This window comes from Salvia hispanica, chromosome 2 (assembly GCF_023119035.1).
Source record: "Salvia hispanica cultivar TCC Black 2014 chromosome 2, UniMelb_Shisp_WGS_1.0, whole genome shotgun sequence".
Classification (NCBI taxonomy): domain Eukaryota; kingdom Viridiplantae; phylum Streptophyta; class Magnoliopsida; order Lamiales; family Lamiaceae; genus Salvia; species Salvia hispanica.
In genome coordinates this window covers 22,591,306-22,602,952 of record NC_062966.1, presented here as the reverse complement: position 1 = coordinate 22,602,952, position 11,647 = coordinate 22,591,306, and the positions used below count along the sequence as shown (strand labels likewise).

Below are 11,647 nucleotides of genomic sequence, written 5' to 3'. Positions count from 1 at the left end.
AAATAATGTACAACTAATATTTATCTACAAAACTATATTGTAGATTCGAGATAAATAAAGAGTGGCTCGATGCTGGGATATATTCCTATATATTGATTTATCAGTTTGAAATATAGGGCAACATACGTGGAGTACAATTAATCCATAATTATAAGAATAGATGTAAATGATTTATCTCTATTAGATACATGGCGAGTTATGTAAAATAATTTTTTTTAAACGGTATTACAGAATAAATCAATCTGAAATGTTATAAATCTATGGAAAATACACCTAAAATCTATCCCTTTAAATTACCCAACATTTCATTTTGTAGTTAGTAAAATTCATTAATTATTTTAAAATGATCTTACTCTAATTAAATCCTGAAATTATGACACTTTTCCAATAAATAAGAGGATCATAAATAGCCTCCAGTCTCTATCTTCTCTATTTTTCCGGTGTTCCTTCTCTTTGTATTGCTATCGCCGCATTCTCTCTTCTATTTATATTTTCCGTTGTCGAAAACACTATGGCCGCCTACAGCGGCAGCGATTTCCTTCAACACACACAGTTCATATCTTCTTGTTTCCCTCTTATTCCTCATTGATCAAGGTGAAGAATCGGAACATGGTATGAAGCTTTTTCCTATAGTAAGAACAAAACTACCAAATGTAAATTAAATTAAATAAATTGGGCTAATTTATATTAAGCCCACTAAGATAATTATAAAATTGACCTACATAAAAATTGATAGCCTCTTTTTCTCACGCTCGCGGCACCTCCTCCATGCTTCTTCTCTAGCAACTCCTCCATGCTTCATATGTTATTTCCGGTAACTCAATCTTCTCAGGCGTAATGTTCATTTTCTTTCTTCTCCAATAACACATTTGCTAACATAATTGGTATTTATAGAAAATTTAATAGCTTTTGGAATTCTAATCCCTTTTACATTCTTCTCTAATGACTCTTAGTGATCCCAATAAATTAGTAATAAATGGCATAGAAATTTATAACCGTTCTCAATGGAAATTTTTTGAATCGGGACCAAATGTGTGTAGAAGTTTAACTGCTACTCATATTGTTAGATTTTATTGAATTAAATTAAATTTAATTCCAATGGTCATTGTCTTCAATTTAATTCCTAATCACACGTTTTAACATTTAATTTCAATGTTTTTTTATTTAATCGTATAATTTTTCAACTAAAATGGCATTTCCATAACTACCCCCAAAACTCCCCCTTTATATATGTATAGATAGAGATAAATAAATTATTAATTTCTATTTATAATAAATTGGTATGGATTTATTATATTTAATAGAGATAAATCATTTGCTATCTATCCAACTATGGAATTCAAATATATATTCTTTAAAATTTAATCACAAATTATAAAATCGTATTCATGAATTCATTTAATAATTAGAAATATGTTGCTGAGGTAGAGTAGATCTTAGCCACCTACGCATTATTTGATTATATAGTTTTTATTGATATAATGAATTGTTATTGTATTTATTTTTGAGTTTAGAAATTGATGTAACGATTTTGTTTCTCGCGTCTTAAATATGAATTCACAATTTTGAATAAGTTCATATAGAAAATTACTTCGCCGTGCATAGCACGGGAGAGATACTAGTTATATTAAAAGCAAACTCTTACTTGACCAATCTTATATCATACTTATATGATTATATTAATTTGGATAAATATTTGACCAAAAAGAAATGCATCCTTCTTAAAATTGAAAATATATGTGTTGCATTGTTTGGTAAATGTTTGGTAAATATAATGTTCAATTTTGAATTCTATGAAAAGGGAGAACACAAATTTCAATAAAAATTCTATTTTTGCTCTCTGCAACATTTTATTACCTAACCTCATTAATTGTTTGGAGACTTTCACACATTTTCATTCAATTAACATTTACCGAAGACATAAAATTTATCATAGTTACGTTGTAGGTGGTGAATTAATTTAAAGTTGGGAATGGGATATGTATGTTGAGAGTGAGAAGATAAACAAATAAATAAATAAATAAAAAGAATAATACTATTTGTGTAGAGCAATAAGAATGGTCCAATTCCATGCAGATTTAGGAAAGTTTGGCAGGTGTGATGGATATCTCCATCTCCATTTCCATTCATTAATAAGAGTGGAGATTTTAGATTCAAACTCACACAGCTTACACTCTCATTCTCACACTTCCGTCACACAGTTTACACTCTCAATCTCACACAGCTTACACTACACAGCTTACACTCTCTGCTACGCTCTCACTTTCGCCGATCGCCACCTCTGAACTCGTTACCGTCTCGGTATGTTATAGTACTTCCCCTTTCCTTTCCTTTCCTTTCCTTTCAGATCTGCTGCACAAATGAACTTAATTTTGTTCCTTGATTTTGAAAAAATTGATGTGAGTTTTGTGACCATAATGTTCAATCTGTGAGTGATTGTGAGAACAGTTGAGTATATAAGAAAAAATGAGTTGCCCTCTCCCTCTTACTATTAGGCGTAGTCTCACGTTTTGGTCAAAGATTAGGTTGTTGTTGGATTTGATCATTTGCACTCTTCTTATGGAATCTATTGAATTAATTTATGCTACTCATTGATTGATTCTTGTGAAGTTGAAACATCCACAACTAGTAGTATTCGGATAGATGCACTTCTCTTTCGTGTTTTTTATGCTAACCTGCACTTCCTATACATATGTTTGTGCTTATGATGCTTGATTCTCTAGTTGTGAGAATCTGTTATAAAAAGGATTTGTATTATTCAGAAGCAGCAGGTGTGTTGGCATTCATAAATCCCAAATCATGATCCTTGTTTCATTCAAAGGCTTTAACTAAAATCTTACAAGGTTTAGAGATGAAGAAACACACTATTAGTCATCATAAGTTCTGCACTCATCTGTTTCAGGATTATCCTTGCACTAGTTCTCCAATGGATCGGCTTCCTTCTGCAATTATGATTAATTGTTGTGTTTCTGCTACATATTTTGTGCTTTTATCTTGTCCTTGACAACTAATGAACAAGTCAATTTTGTGCAGAGACACTAAGTCATGGCTACATTACTACTGGCACTTACTCTCCTATCTTTGGTTGCGGCTGGAATCATCGTAGCAGGCAACATGGTCCCCATCACTCTGTTGGACTCCGCTGTAGCCAGAGGAGCTGGTACGTACATACACACACACATATATATATATATGTTTAATTCTCAATTGTTGCTAATTCATTGCTTAACTATTTGTATACATAGTCTGTCTAGACGGCACCCCTCCGGCCTATGCTTATAGCCCAGGGTTCGGAGACGGAGTAGACAACTGGCACGTATACCTACAGGTATATGAATATGAATAACTTTCTCGATTTTATTGAAAAACACGATAGATAGATTCAATAAATAGTGCTATTGAACTCTGAATTTGAATGTACACGGTTTCCCTTAGTAATAATTAAATGAAATCAATCATTTTATCTTCACCATATATATAAGAATTAAAAATAGTTTGTAATTTATATTTTAAACTTGATTTTAATTTGATCAACATTATTTAGTGAAATTGTCAAAGCATTTAGGAGTATGAGAAAACAAAGATAATATAGTGCAACAAAAGAAAAGAATATGGAAAATGGAAATCAAGGAAAGGAGTTTGAGAGAAATTTAAGGAAAGACGTGATCAATTGTGGGGCCCTGGTTATGAATCATGGCATATCTATTACGAACAGCTTTTTTGGATTTTTATCTGTACTTTAATTAGTGCTATGATTTGTTATGGTTTTTAAGACTAACAATTTGGAGTTTGCAAGGGTGGTGGATGGTGTGAGAACTCAAGTTCTTGCCTCGATAGATCCACTACACTTCAAGGAAGTAGTGCTAAGTTGAAGAATGGTAATGAACAACTCAATGGGATGCTGGACGACAATTCCACCTTTAATCCCGGTACATGTGTAGTTAAATCTAATGCAAATACCAATTTCATTTATCTGATTTCAAATATATAACTTAATTTTGCATATATGATTTCAGATTTCTACAATTGGCACGTGTTCAAAATCTTCTACTGTGACGGCTCGTCTTTCATGTCCGATGTTGAGGACGTAGACCCGGTAAGTTTTTAAATTTCTTCCATGTCTCCAATAAGCACAATTAGTTATATATAACATGCACTCTTTTAAAAACTGGACTGGACGGTTCGACATGAACTAGAAGGCTGATGAGTCCAGTTTTAGCTCTAATTGTATGTTTTACTCAATTCAATTATAGCTACATCTCTTCACTCAAATGTTAAATTTCTAAAACATTTACAAAGAAGCACAACCTGACATATAGAGGTGCAAGAATCTATGATGCCATGATGGACGAGCTGCTACGAATTGGCATGGGAAATGCTAAAAATGTATGCATTAGTAGATTATAGTAACTCTTTGGATTAATTAAATTCTAATTGCCACTTGATATTAATTGATATTGTTTTATAGGCTTTATTGTCAGGCAGTTCGGCAGGTGGATTAGCCACAATTTTACATTGTGACAAGTTTCAAGCACTTTTTCACAATACAACTAGGGTGAAGTGTCTATCTGATTCGGGCTTCTTTATTCATGGGTAAGACTATCTAAATTAACTTCCTAATTATCAAAATATAAATTTTATTAAATAGTATTATAAAATTGTAAATTATGTCGCTGATTAATTTTGTTTGGCTCACAAGAGAGCATTTTGTGGGAGCTGATTGGAGAGAAGCTTTCTTCTTTGATGTGGTATCAGAACATGTATGAATTATTTTTATTTCAATTTACTTTGTTAAATAATCAAGTAGTACTTTATATATTAAGACGTGTATCTTTACATTAATTCCTTATTTACACATATAGGGTTTGATGAATACGTTACCCACGTCATGTATATCCAAATTTAGTCCAACTTTGGTAAGAGTATCATATTATTCACTGACTTATCTTCATTACTTTTCCTTATAATATAATTAAGTATTTCTCATGATCATATTTGTATTTGTAGTGTTTATTTCCTGAAAATGTGGTCCCAGATATCCAAACCCCACTGCTTTTAATTGAATCAGCATTTGATATGTATCAGGTATGATAATCTTACATGTCATTACTGTCTTAGATGTCATTAATTATATATATTTTTATTTCCAATCTACTTGTCATAGATATCAGAGAATTTGTACTCTCCGGGTGATAGAAGCCCGAGATGGTACAATTGCACCCATAACTTGATGTTTTGCAATTGGATTGAGATAAAAATCATGAAAGGTATATACAATATTAATACTAATTTTGACTCTATTTAAAACTCTATAAATCTATCTCTCATAATATTTTTGTTTAGATTTTAGGTACACATTCATAAATACGCTGAAAAGTACAATTAAGAATAGCTCCTCAAGGAGAGGCTATTTTGTACATAGTTGCTACCAACATGGCCATATGGAATACAAACGCGGTTCGACATGCTCATTATTTGTTGGAAACGGACTTGCTAACAAAGTAAGGGAAACTATATAAAGTATCTGCCACAAATTGTTTTGTCGCCAACTACTACTTTAATATGAAATGTATTTTTCAGACGATAGGACAAGCCGTGGGAGATTGGTTTTTCGACCGGAGCGAGTTCCAGGAGATGGACATGCTCAATGACTTGCCACGGGATTGCAATGGCTTCGACGACCAACCTACTTTGGAGAAAAAGGTGTAGGGATTATTATATTCATCATTAGATGGCGAATGATAGCTTGTAAATTTGAATTTCTAATTTCAATTATGAATGAAGTGTAAAGTCTAATTTCAACCTACTTTTGTAACTAGTGTTAAATTCAGCTTGTTTGTGACAATAAATTCAGCTTTTATAATATATTTCAAACTTCATTTAATAATTGTATTATTGTGGATACAAACTGTTTATTCTACTGGTGATCAAACTCCAAAATAATACTATTTGTTGTGTAGACCAATCACAATGCTCCAAAGAATTTGATTTACATTACCAGTTAATGTCTCGTTCGAGAGTATTCGCCAATGAGATTTGCTTTGATATTTATACTTTTAAAATTTTGAAAATGTCTTATAAGAGTACTACTATGGTTAAGTCACTAAGTCACTATCATGTTGAAACAATGCTCGAACGAGCTGCTGCTTCTTCGGTGTCTAAAAGAATATTTTGCAGCTGTAACAGTGAGGCGGCTCTGATGTCAAGTATGGTAGGCGGCATAGTTTGTACAGATCCATGAAGCTCAACTAAGTCGAAGAATTCTTGCTTGGTTAAGCTCTTCTTCTCCACGAGCCTGTCCATAACGGCATCCAAAAGCTCATGGTTTCTCCCAAGAATCTGCATGAACAAAGTCTTAATATCTTTCCCACAGACATGAAAGAAATGGTGAATCTCTTCACATAGTACCGTTTTTGCACATTCATAACAGACGACAAGGATTCGCAGCGCCTCTGAATCAATTTCCTGAAAATCAAGATTTTGTATGTTGGGCGTTGTACAATCACTGAAATCATATAACATCTCGGTTTCTTTGCTTTTATGACCACGAGATATGAAAGGAAACTTACATCAATTCTATCTTCTGTCCAGAAACTGTTCAAGCCAAAATACTTCTCGGAAAGACCACCAAGCACTAAGGTTCGTGCAGCAGATCGAGCATTATTGGCCGTCTCCGCCCAGATGGTACTCAACTGAGTAAATCAATTCAACAATAGGACCATCAGAAACAAAAATTCCAGATACTGGACAATACTCGGGTAACTTATACCGGTTTATTAAGAACAGAATTGTATATTTGAAATTCATTTCCAAAATTAAATATAAAGATTGAAAGTTGGGGTCTCGCTACCTGATTTTCCCCATACCAGAGTTCGTCTGCTGCACGTGGAGCAAGTTGGACAGTGATGTGATCCAAGAGAGACTGCCGGCTGAAAACAAATTGAATCAGCAAGTGTAGCAGAACATCAAATTTGATTATATTTGAAAGGGGAACTACCTCAACATCCCTTCCTTAAATTTAATATGGTCCATCTTTAGGCGGACATAACCTAAATCTCTTCCAGCTCTTGGAGAAATCGTCACCTAAAATGAAAAGAAAAACGATAGTACTTAAGAAATTCCCATTTCATTAACAGAAATTAATTAAAGTGCTGCTAGGCAAAGATCATAACATACAAACTCGATATTTCTGAGATCCAGGAAATTGACAGCAACTATGGCCATTGCAGCTTCATTTATAGCTACTTGCCTCCATATCTCGGGGATTCTCTCTCTTTTGTCAAGCATGCCTCTTTCTTCTATTTGTGCAGCTTGTAACAAATCATCAGTAGTAATCTGTCATGAGCGCGTCAAACAAATTTGCAATTATGGAACCATTGATGATAATAAAACACAAACAAAAGACAGGCATATAAATATTCCATATAAGAACTTCAACTCGCACATGACAAACTAACAATCTGTGCTTATTTTAACAGCGAGGAGTGGCCAGTGAAGGTTTTCAAGTGAAATACCTCTGTTCTTTCATCGCGCATCATGTTGATAGCAGCAACCTCGATAATGTTAGCCAGCTCAGCACCAACCATTCCATCAGTCATAGTTGCAACAGCCAAGAAGTCCACGTCAGGGGCAATTGGTTTCTTCCTAGCATGAACCTGAGACCAAACAGTGAGACCGTGTAGACCAATTGAAAGTACTGCTGATGGAAGGAAACAAACCGCACCTTCAGAATTTCAACACGGCCAATCAGTCCAGGCTTGGGTATGTGTATTTTCCGGTCGAACCTCCCTGGTCTCACAAGTGCTGCATCCAAAATGTCTGGCCTGTTTGTAGAAGCAATGGTAATGACTTCTCCTCTGCCTTCGAACCCATCCAGGCATACAAGAAGCTAGAGGATCGGTAAGGGATTTTATATAAGAGTCGAATCAGACCATTATTGTGTCACAACTATAAGCAATCAAATATGTGCAAGAGACCTGATTTAAAGTAGCATCACGTTCTTGCCCACCAGACCCCTTAATCAAACCACGTGCCCTTCCAACAGCATCCAGTTCATCGATGAAAACAACAGATGGAGCCTGCAAATGCACGATTCACTCACATCACATCACTTCCACAAATATAAGCTCTGTGTAAGTAAGAAAACAACAATGCATGGTCTTTGATGAGCAAATGTAGTTAGAATCTCATAGTAAAAAAAGGAGCAAATATTAGAATTAATGAGCAAAGAGAGTAAACGTGTTCTGATCTCTCATCGAACTTATAAGAAATGGTAAGGCACTCAAGAACCCCCACCCCCACAAATAAATGCTAGCTCAAAGGTGGAATCATAACAAAATATTAGAATTAAGGAATCGAGTATCAAAAGCATTCCACATTCTGACTAGTAAACCTATTTGCTTGATCCAATGAAGTCCAACAATTGCCATAATCAGATAAAAAGGAATTGAAATCTCACATTGTCCCTTGCTTCTTGATAGAGCGCTCGTACACGAGAAGCACCAACTCCCACATATATTTCGACAAACTGAGATGCCGATATGGAGAAGAAGTTTACACCTGCCTCACCAGCAACAGCTTTTGCTAATAATGTCTTCCCCACTACCGGAGGGCCACAAAGAAGTATACCACCTGACGTATTCCAACCCAACATTAGGCAACATATATTTCTACTTCCCAAACCGAATTGTTGCACAGATCATATATTCTTCACATCTCAGATCCTAATACCTAGTCAATTTTTTTTAATATGAAAGAATCACAATATGATTAAAACAGAACTAATCATAAGTTGATGGCGCTGAAGCTTCATGATCTGTAACCCCTAGATTCATGTACCTCTTGTTAGCAACAAAGGAAGCTCATCAAGAAAGAGTTTTGAAGAAATAAGTTTTGCACCAAGACCAAGATAGCTAGTGATGTACCCACAAGGAAACCACACAACTAAATTTGCTTTTTCATTCACCTATCTGTGATGGCCACGTTCCAGACAAAATTCAGAAATTCGAACATCTTTACTAAATAAACTGGAAAACGAGAACACATACACATAAGATTACTTCATTATAGCATCCTGACAATTTTATATACTACTATTACATCCTAGCTAAAAACAAGTCAAACGAGCCCAAGCATATAACACATTATCAAATCATAGTGATGTACTGGAATTGCATATTTAGTTAGGTTATTAATCTGAAGCTATATTTACGTACTCATATACAGACCATTGTAGATACATTATATTACTCATCTCATGGCCCATGGACTTTGGAGTAGTAAAGAAAGACCATGATACAGCAGAGATAACTAATTCAAATTGAATTCCCATCTCATCACCAACTGCAAAATCTCCAATTATAACCATGTACACAAAAGGAGTAACTACATCCATCATCACAAAATTAAGCTTACTATTTCACCGTACCATGAATCTCTATACGGATTAGATCATTAGATTATCGTAGAAACTGCATATTATCAATAATTCTCATCCAAATCAGCATCCCTCTTTCTTCTATTTCTGCAGCTCTTGTAACAAATCATCATTAGTAATCAGTCACGAGTACATAAAAAATTTCACAATCATGGAACTATCCCTGATGAAAACTAAAAAGCACAAATAAAAGACGGGCAGATAATATTTCATAAAATAACTTCAACTCACATATGACAAAAACTGACAATCTGTGCCTATTTTAAGTATTACTGACAACAATTAACAGCGAGGAAAGGCTATTGAAGGTCTTCAAGTGAAATACCTCTGTTCTTTTATCGTGCATCATGTTGATAGCAGCAACCTCGATAATGTTGGCCAGCTCAGCACCAACCATTCCATCAGTGATAGTGGCAACAGCCAAGTAGTCCACCTCTTGTTAGCAACAAAGGAAGCTCATCTAGAAAGAGTTTGGAGATAGCTAGTGATGTACGGTGTTCCCACACTACTAAATTTGTTTGTTCATTCACCTATCTGTGATGGCCATGTTCCAGACTAAAATTCAGAAATTCGAACTTCTTTACTAAATAAACTGGAAAACGAGAACCTATACACCTAAGGTTACAGCCATGTAATCATTTGTTCATCTGGAATAAACACAAAAGGAGTAACTACATCTTGCATCCATCATCACAAACCGTAACGTGAATCTCTATACGGATTAAGTCATTTGATTATTGTAGAAACTGCATATTATCTATAATTCCCATCCAAATCACACAGGACTATAACATAATATATAAATGAAAAATTCATGAATCCACGCTCCACAAACCCCATCTAAAAATTCGATATAAATTGGACCAAAATTCAAGCACAAACATAGTATGTGAGCTAAAATAAAGCCAATACGATTTGAGAAAACATCTCATAGAGCCAAAAATTAGCGAACGGAAACTCACAAACATGAATCCCAGCAGCATCAGAACATTTCCAAAAAACATAATAACATTATAATAGAAGTCAAAACGTAAATAAGCAATAAGAAGACATGATAAATGAAACAGAAAATTTACTACCTGAAGGTGGTGACGCCAAAGATGAGTGACAGGATTTCTGAAAGTTGAGGATTTCCCCCCAAAATGAAAAAAACCCTAATTTTATTTAATATCCTTTTTTCTTTTCTCTATTTGAAAACTAAACTTTAGAATTCAAGCAAGTAAGTTCAACGATCAAAGGGTAATTTCGTCTTTGAACCTTATATAGGAATAGTGTCAATTATGTACTGAAACGAGCAAGCCAATGGTTCATGTTATGTCACAATTATGTAGGAGTATGAGTTAATTTAAAGTTTGGGATGAGTATGTTGAGGGTGAGAATATAAATATTAGTAAAAAAAACACTCAATTAATTTTTACGGAAGAGTTAACTTTTTCAAAATATTTATTTAGTACTCAAATTAAAATGCATTCATATATTGAAACTCAGGTTTTGTTAATAATTAGTCGGACCTTAATTTTGTTCCTTGATTTTGAAAAAGTTACTGCAGTTGAATATATACGAATTTTAGGTGTAATTCAGATTGCTTGTTCATATCTGTGGGACCCTTCTAATTAATCATTGGTTTTATCAATTAATAGTAACTCGGAGCTTAATTATCTTCTGTAATTAAGGTGTGCTTTCCTTTATTTCCTTGTTCCGGCTCTTAATTAATCCTTCCCAAGCTAAAGATGCTATAGATAATGCTAAATGGCATGAAACCGCTTCCTCATTTCTAAGATCTAGCCATCTCGCGATTCCTATCAACCAAGCCTTCGAGAATAAACGAATTGGATCGTGTAACTTCATTCAACAACGAATTTTTTTTTAAATTATTATTTTGAATTCCACGTTATGGCTAGCCATAAAACTAAAATATTAATAAAAAAAAAGTGTACATTTATTGCTAACTAGTATCAACACCCGTGCATAAGGTCATATAATTTTCACAAGTAAATATAAAATTTGAAATAATTAACAAAATAAGAATAATATATACATACTCTTCATGAAAAAAAAAAAAGAATGTGCTTCTCTCCTTCCACTCTAAGTGAAGTATTTTCTATTCGGCATGTGATTTTGTATATTTTTATTATGTGAGTTGAGTGAATAAGGAATAAAAGTGAATAAAGTGAAAACTGAAAATAATGATATTTTCATTTCAAGAAATGT

The 11,647-nt window shown here is 33.9% G+C and overlaps 2 protein-coding genes across 4 annotated transcripts; one reads left to right on the top strand and one right to left on the bottom strand.

Annotated features, from left to right (window-relative positions):
- The first annotated feature begins 522 nt into the window (after positions 1-522).
- LOC125208423 (pectin acetylesterase 11-like) lies at positions 523-5,858 on the top strand. 3 transcript variants are annotated; one of them, XM_048108028.1, is made up of 14 exons: positions 523-612; positions 2,239-2,301; positions 3,034-3,160; positions 3,246-3,328; positions 3,797-3,929; positions 4,017-4,096; positions 4,300-4,386; positions 4,469-4,593; positions 4,700-4,760; positions 4,863-4,916; positions 5,008-5,085; positions 5,165-5,267; positions 5,344-5,501; positions 5,581-5,858. In XM_048108028.1, exons 3-14 carry the CDS (start codon positions 3,046-3,048, stop codon positions 5,707-5,709), a joined length of 1,206 nt encoding a protein of 401 aa, XP_047963985.1. In that variant the 5' UTR covers positions 523-612; positions 2,239-2,301; positions 3,034-3,045; the 3' UTR covers positions 5,710-5,858. The 3 variants fall into 3 exon arrangements, with proteins under 3 accessions (XP_047963985.1, XP_047963986.1, XP_047963987.1); XM_048108029.1 differs by lacking the exons at positions 523-612; positions 4,300-4,386 and having other exon boundaries at positions 2,154-2,301; XM_048108030.1 differs by lacking the exons at positions 523-612; positions 5,581-5,858 and having other exon boundaries at positions 2,154-2,301; positions 5,351-5,487.
- A 113-nt stretch (positions 5,859-5,971) lies between these two features.
- LOC125203663 (probable inactive ATP-dependent zinc metalloprotease FTSHI 2, chloroplastic) lies at positions 5,972-9,362 on the bottom strand. Its single transcript, XM_048102062.1, has 11 exons — positions 9,216-9,362; positions 8,459-8,631; positions 7,977-8,078; positions 7,724-7,888; positions 7,515-7,655; positions 7,177-7,335; positions 6,998-7,083; positions 6,851-6,929; positions 6,570-6,692; positions 6,409-6,465; positions 5,972-6,339 (listed from the first exon to the last, which is right to left on the bottom strand). The coding sequence occupies exons 1-11, from the start codon at positions 9,217-9,219 to the stop codon at positions 6,115-6,117; spliced, it is 1,314 nt and encodes a 437-aa protein (XP_047958019.1). The 5' UTR covers positions 9,220-9,362; the 3' UTR covers positions 5,972-6,114.
- Positions 9,363-11,647: the final 2,285 nt, after the last annotated feature.

Excerpts from the sequence above, each read along its gene's own strand:
- LOC125208423 (XM_048108028.1), top strand. The coding sequence starts at position 3,046 with ATGGCTACATTACTACTGGCACTTACTCTCCTATCTTTGGTTGCGGCT. Across the intron at positions 4,387-4,468 it reads GCATGGGAAATGCTAAAAAT|GCTTTATTGTCAGGCAGTTC; the intron begins GTATGCATTAGT and ends ATTGTTTTATAG. Across the intron at positions 4,761-4,862 it reads TTGATGTGGTATCAGAACAT|GGTTTGATGAATACGTTACC; the intron begins GTATGAATTATT and ends TTACACATATAG.
- LOC125203663 (XM_048102062.1), bottom strand. Across the intron at positions 7,656-7,723 it reads GCCGTGTTGAAATTCTGAAG|GTTCATGCTAGGAAGAAACC; the intron begins GTGCGGTTTGTT and ends GTTTGGTCTCAG. Across the intron at positions 7,336-7,514 it reads TGCGCGATGAAAGAACAGAG|ATTACTACTGATGATTTGTT; the intron begins GTATTTCACTTG and ends CGCTCATGACAG.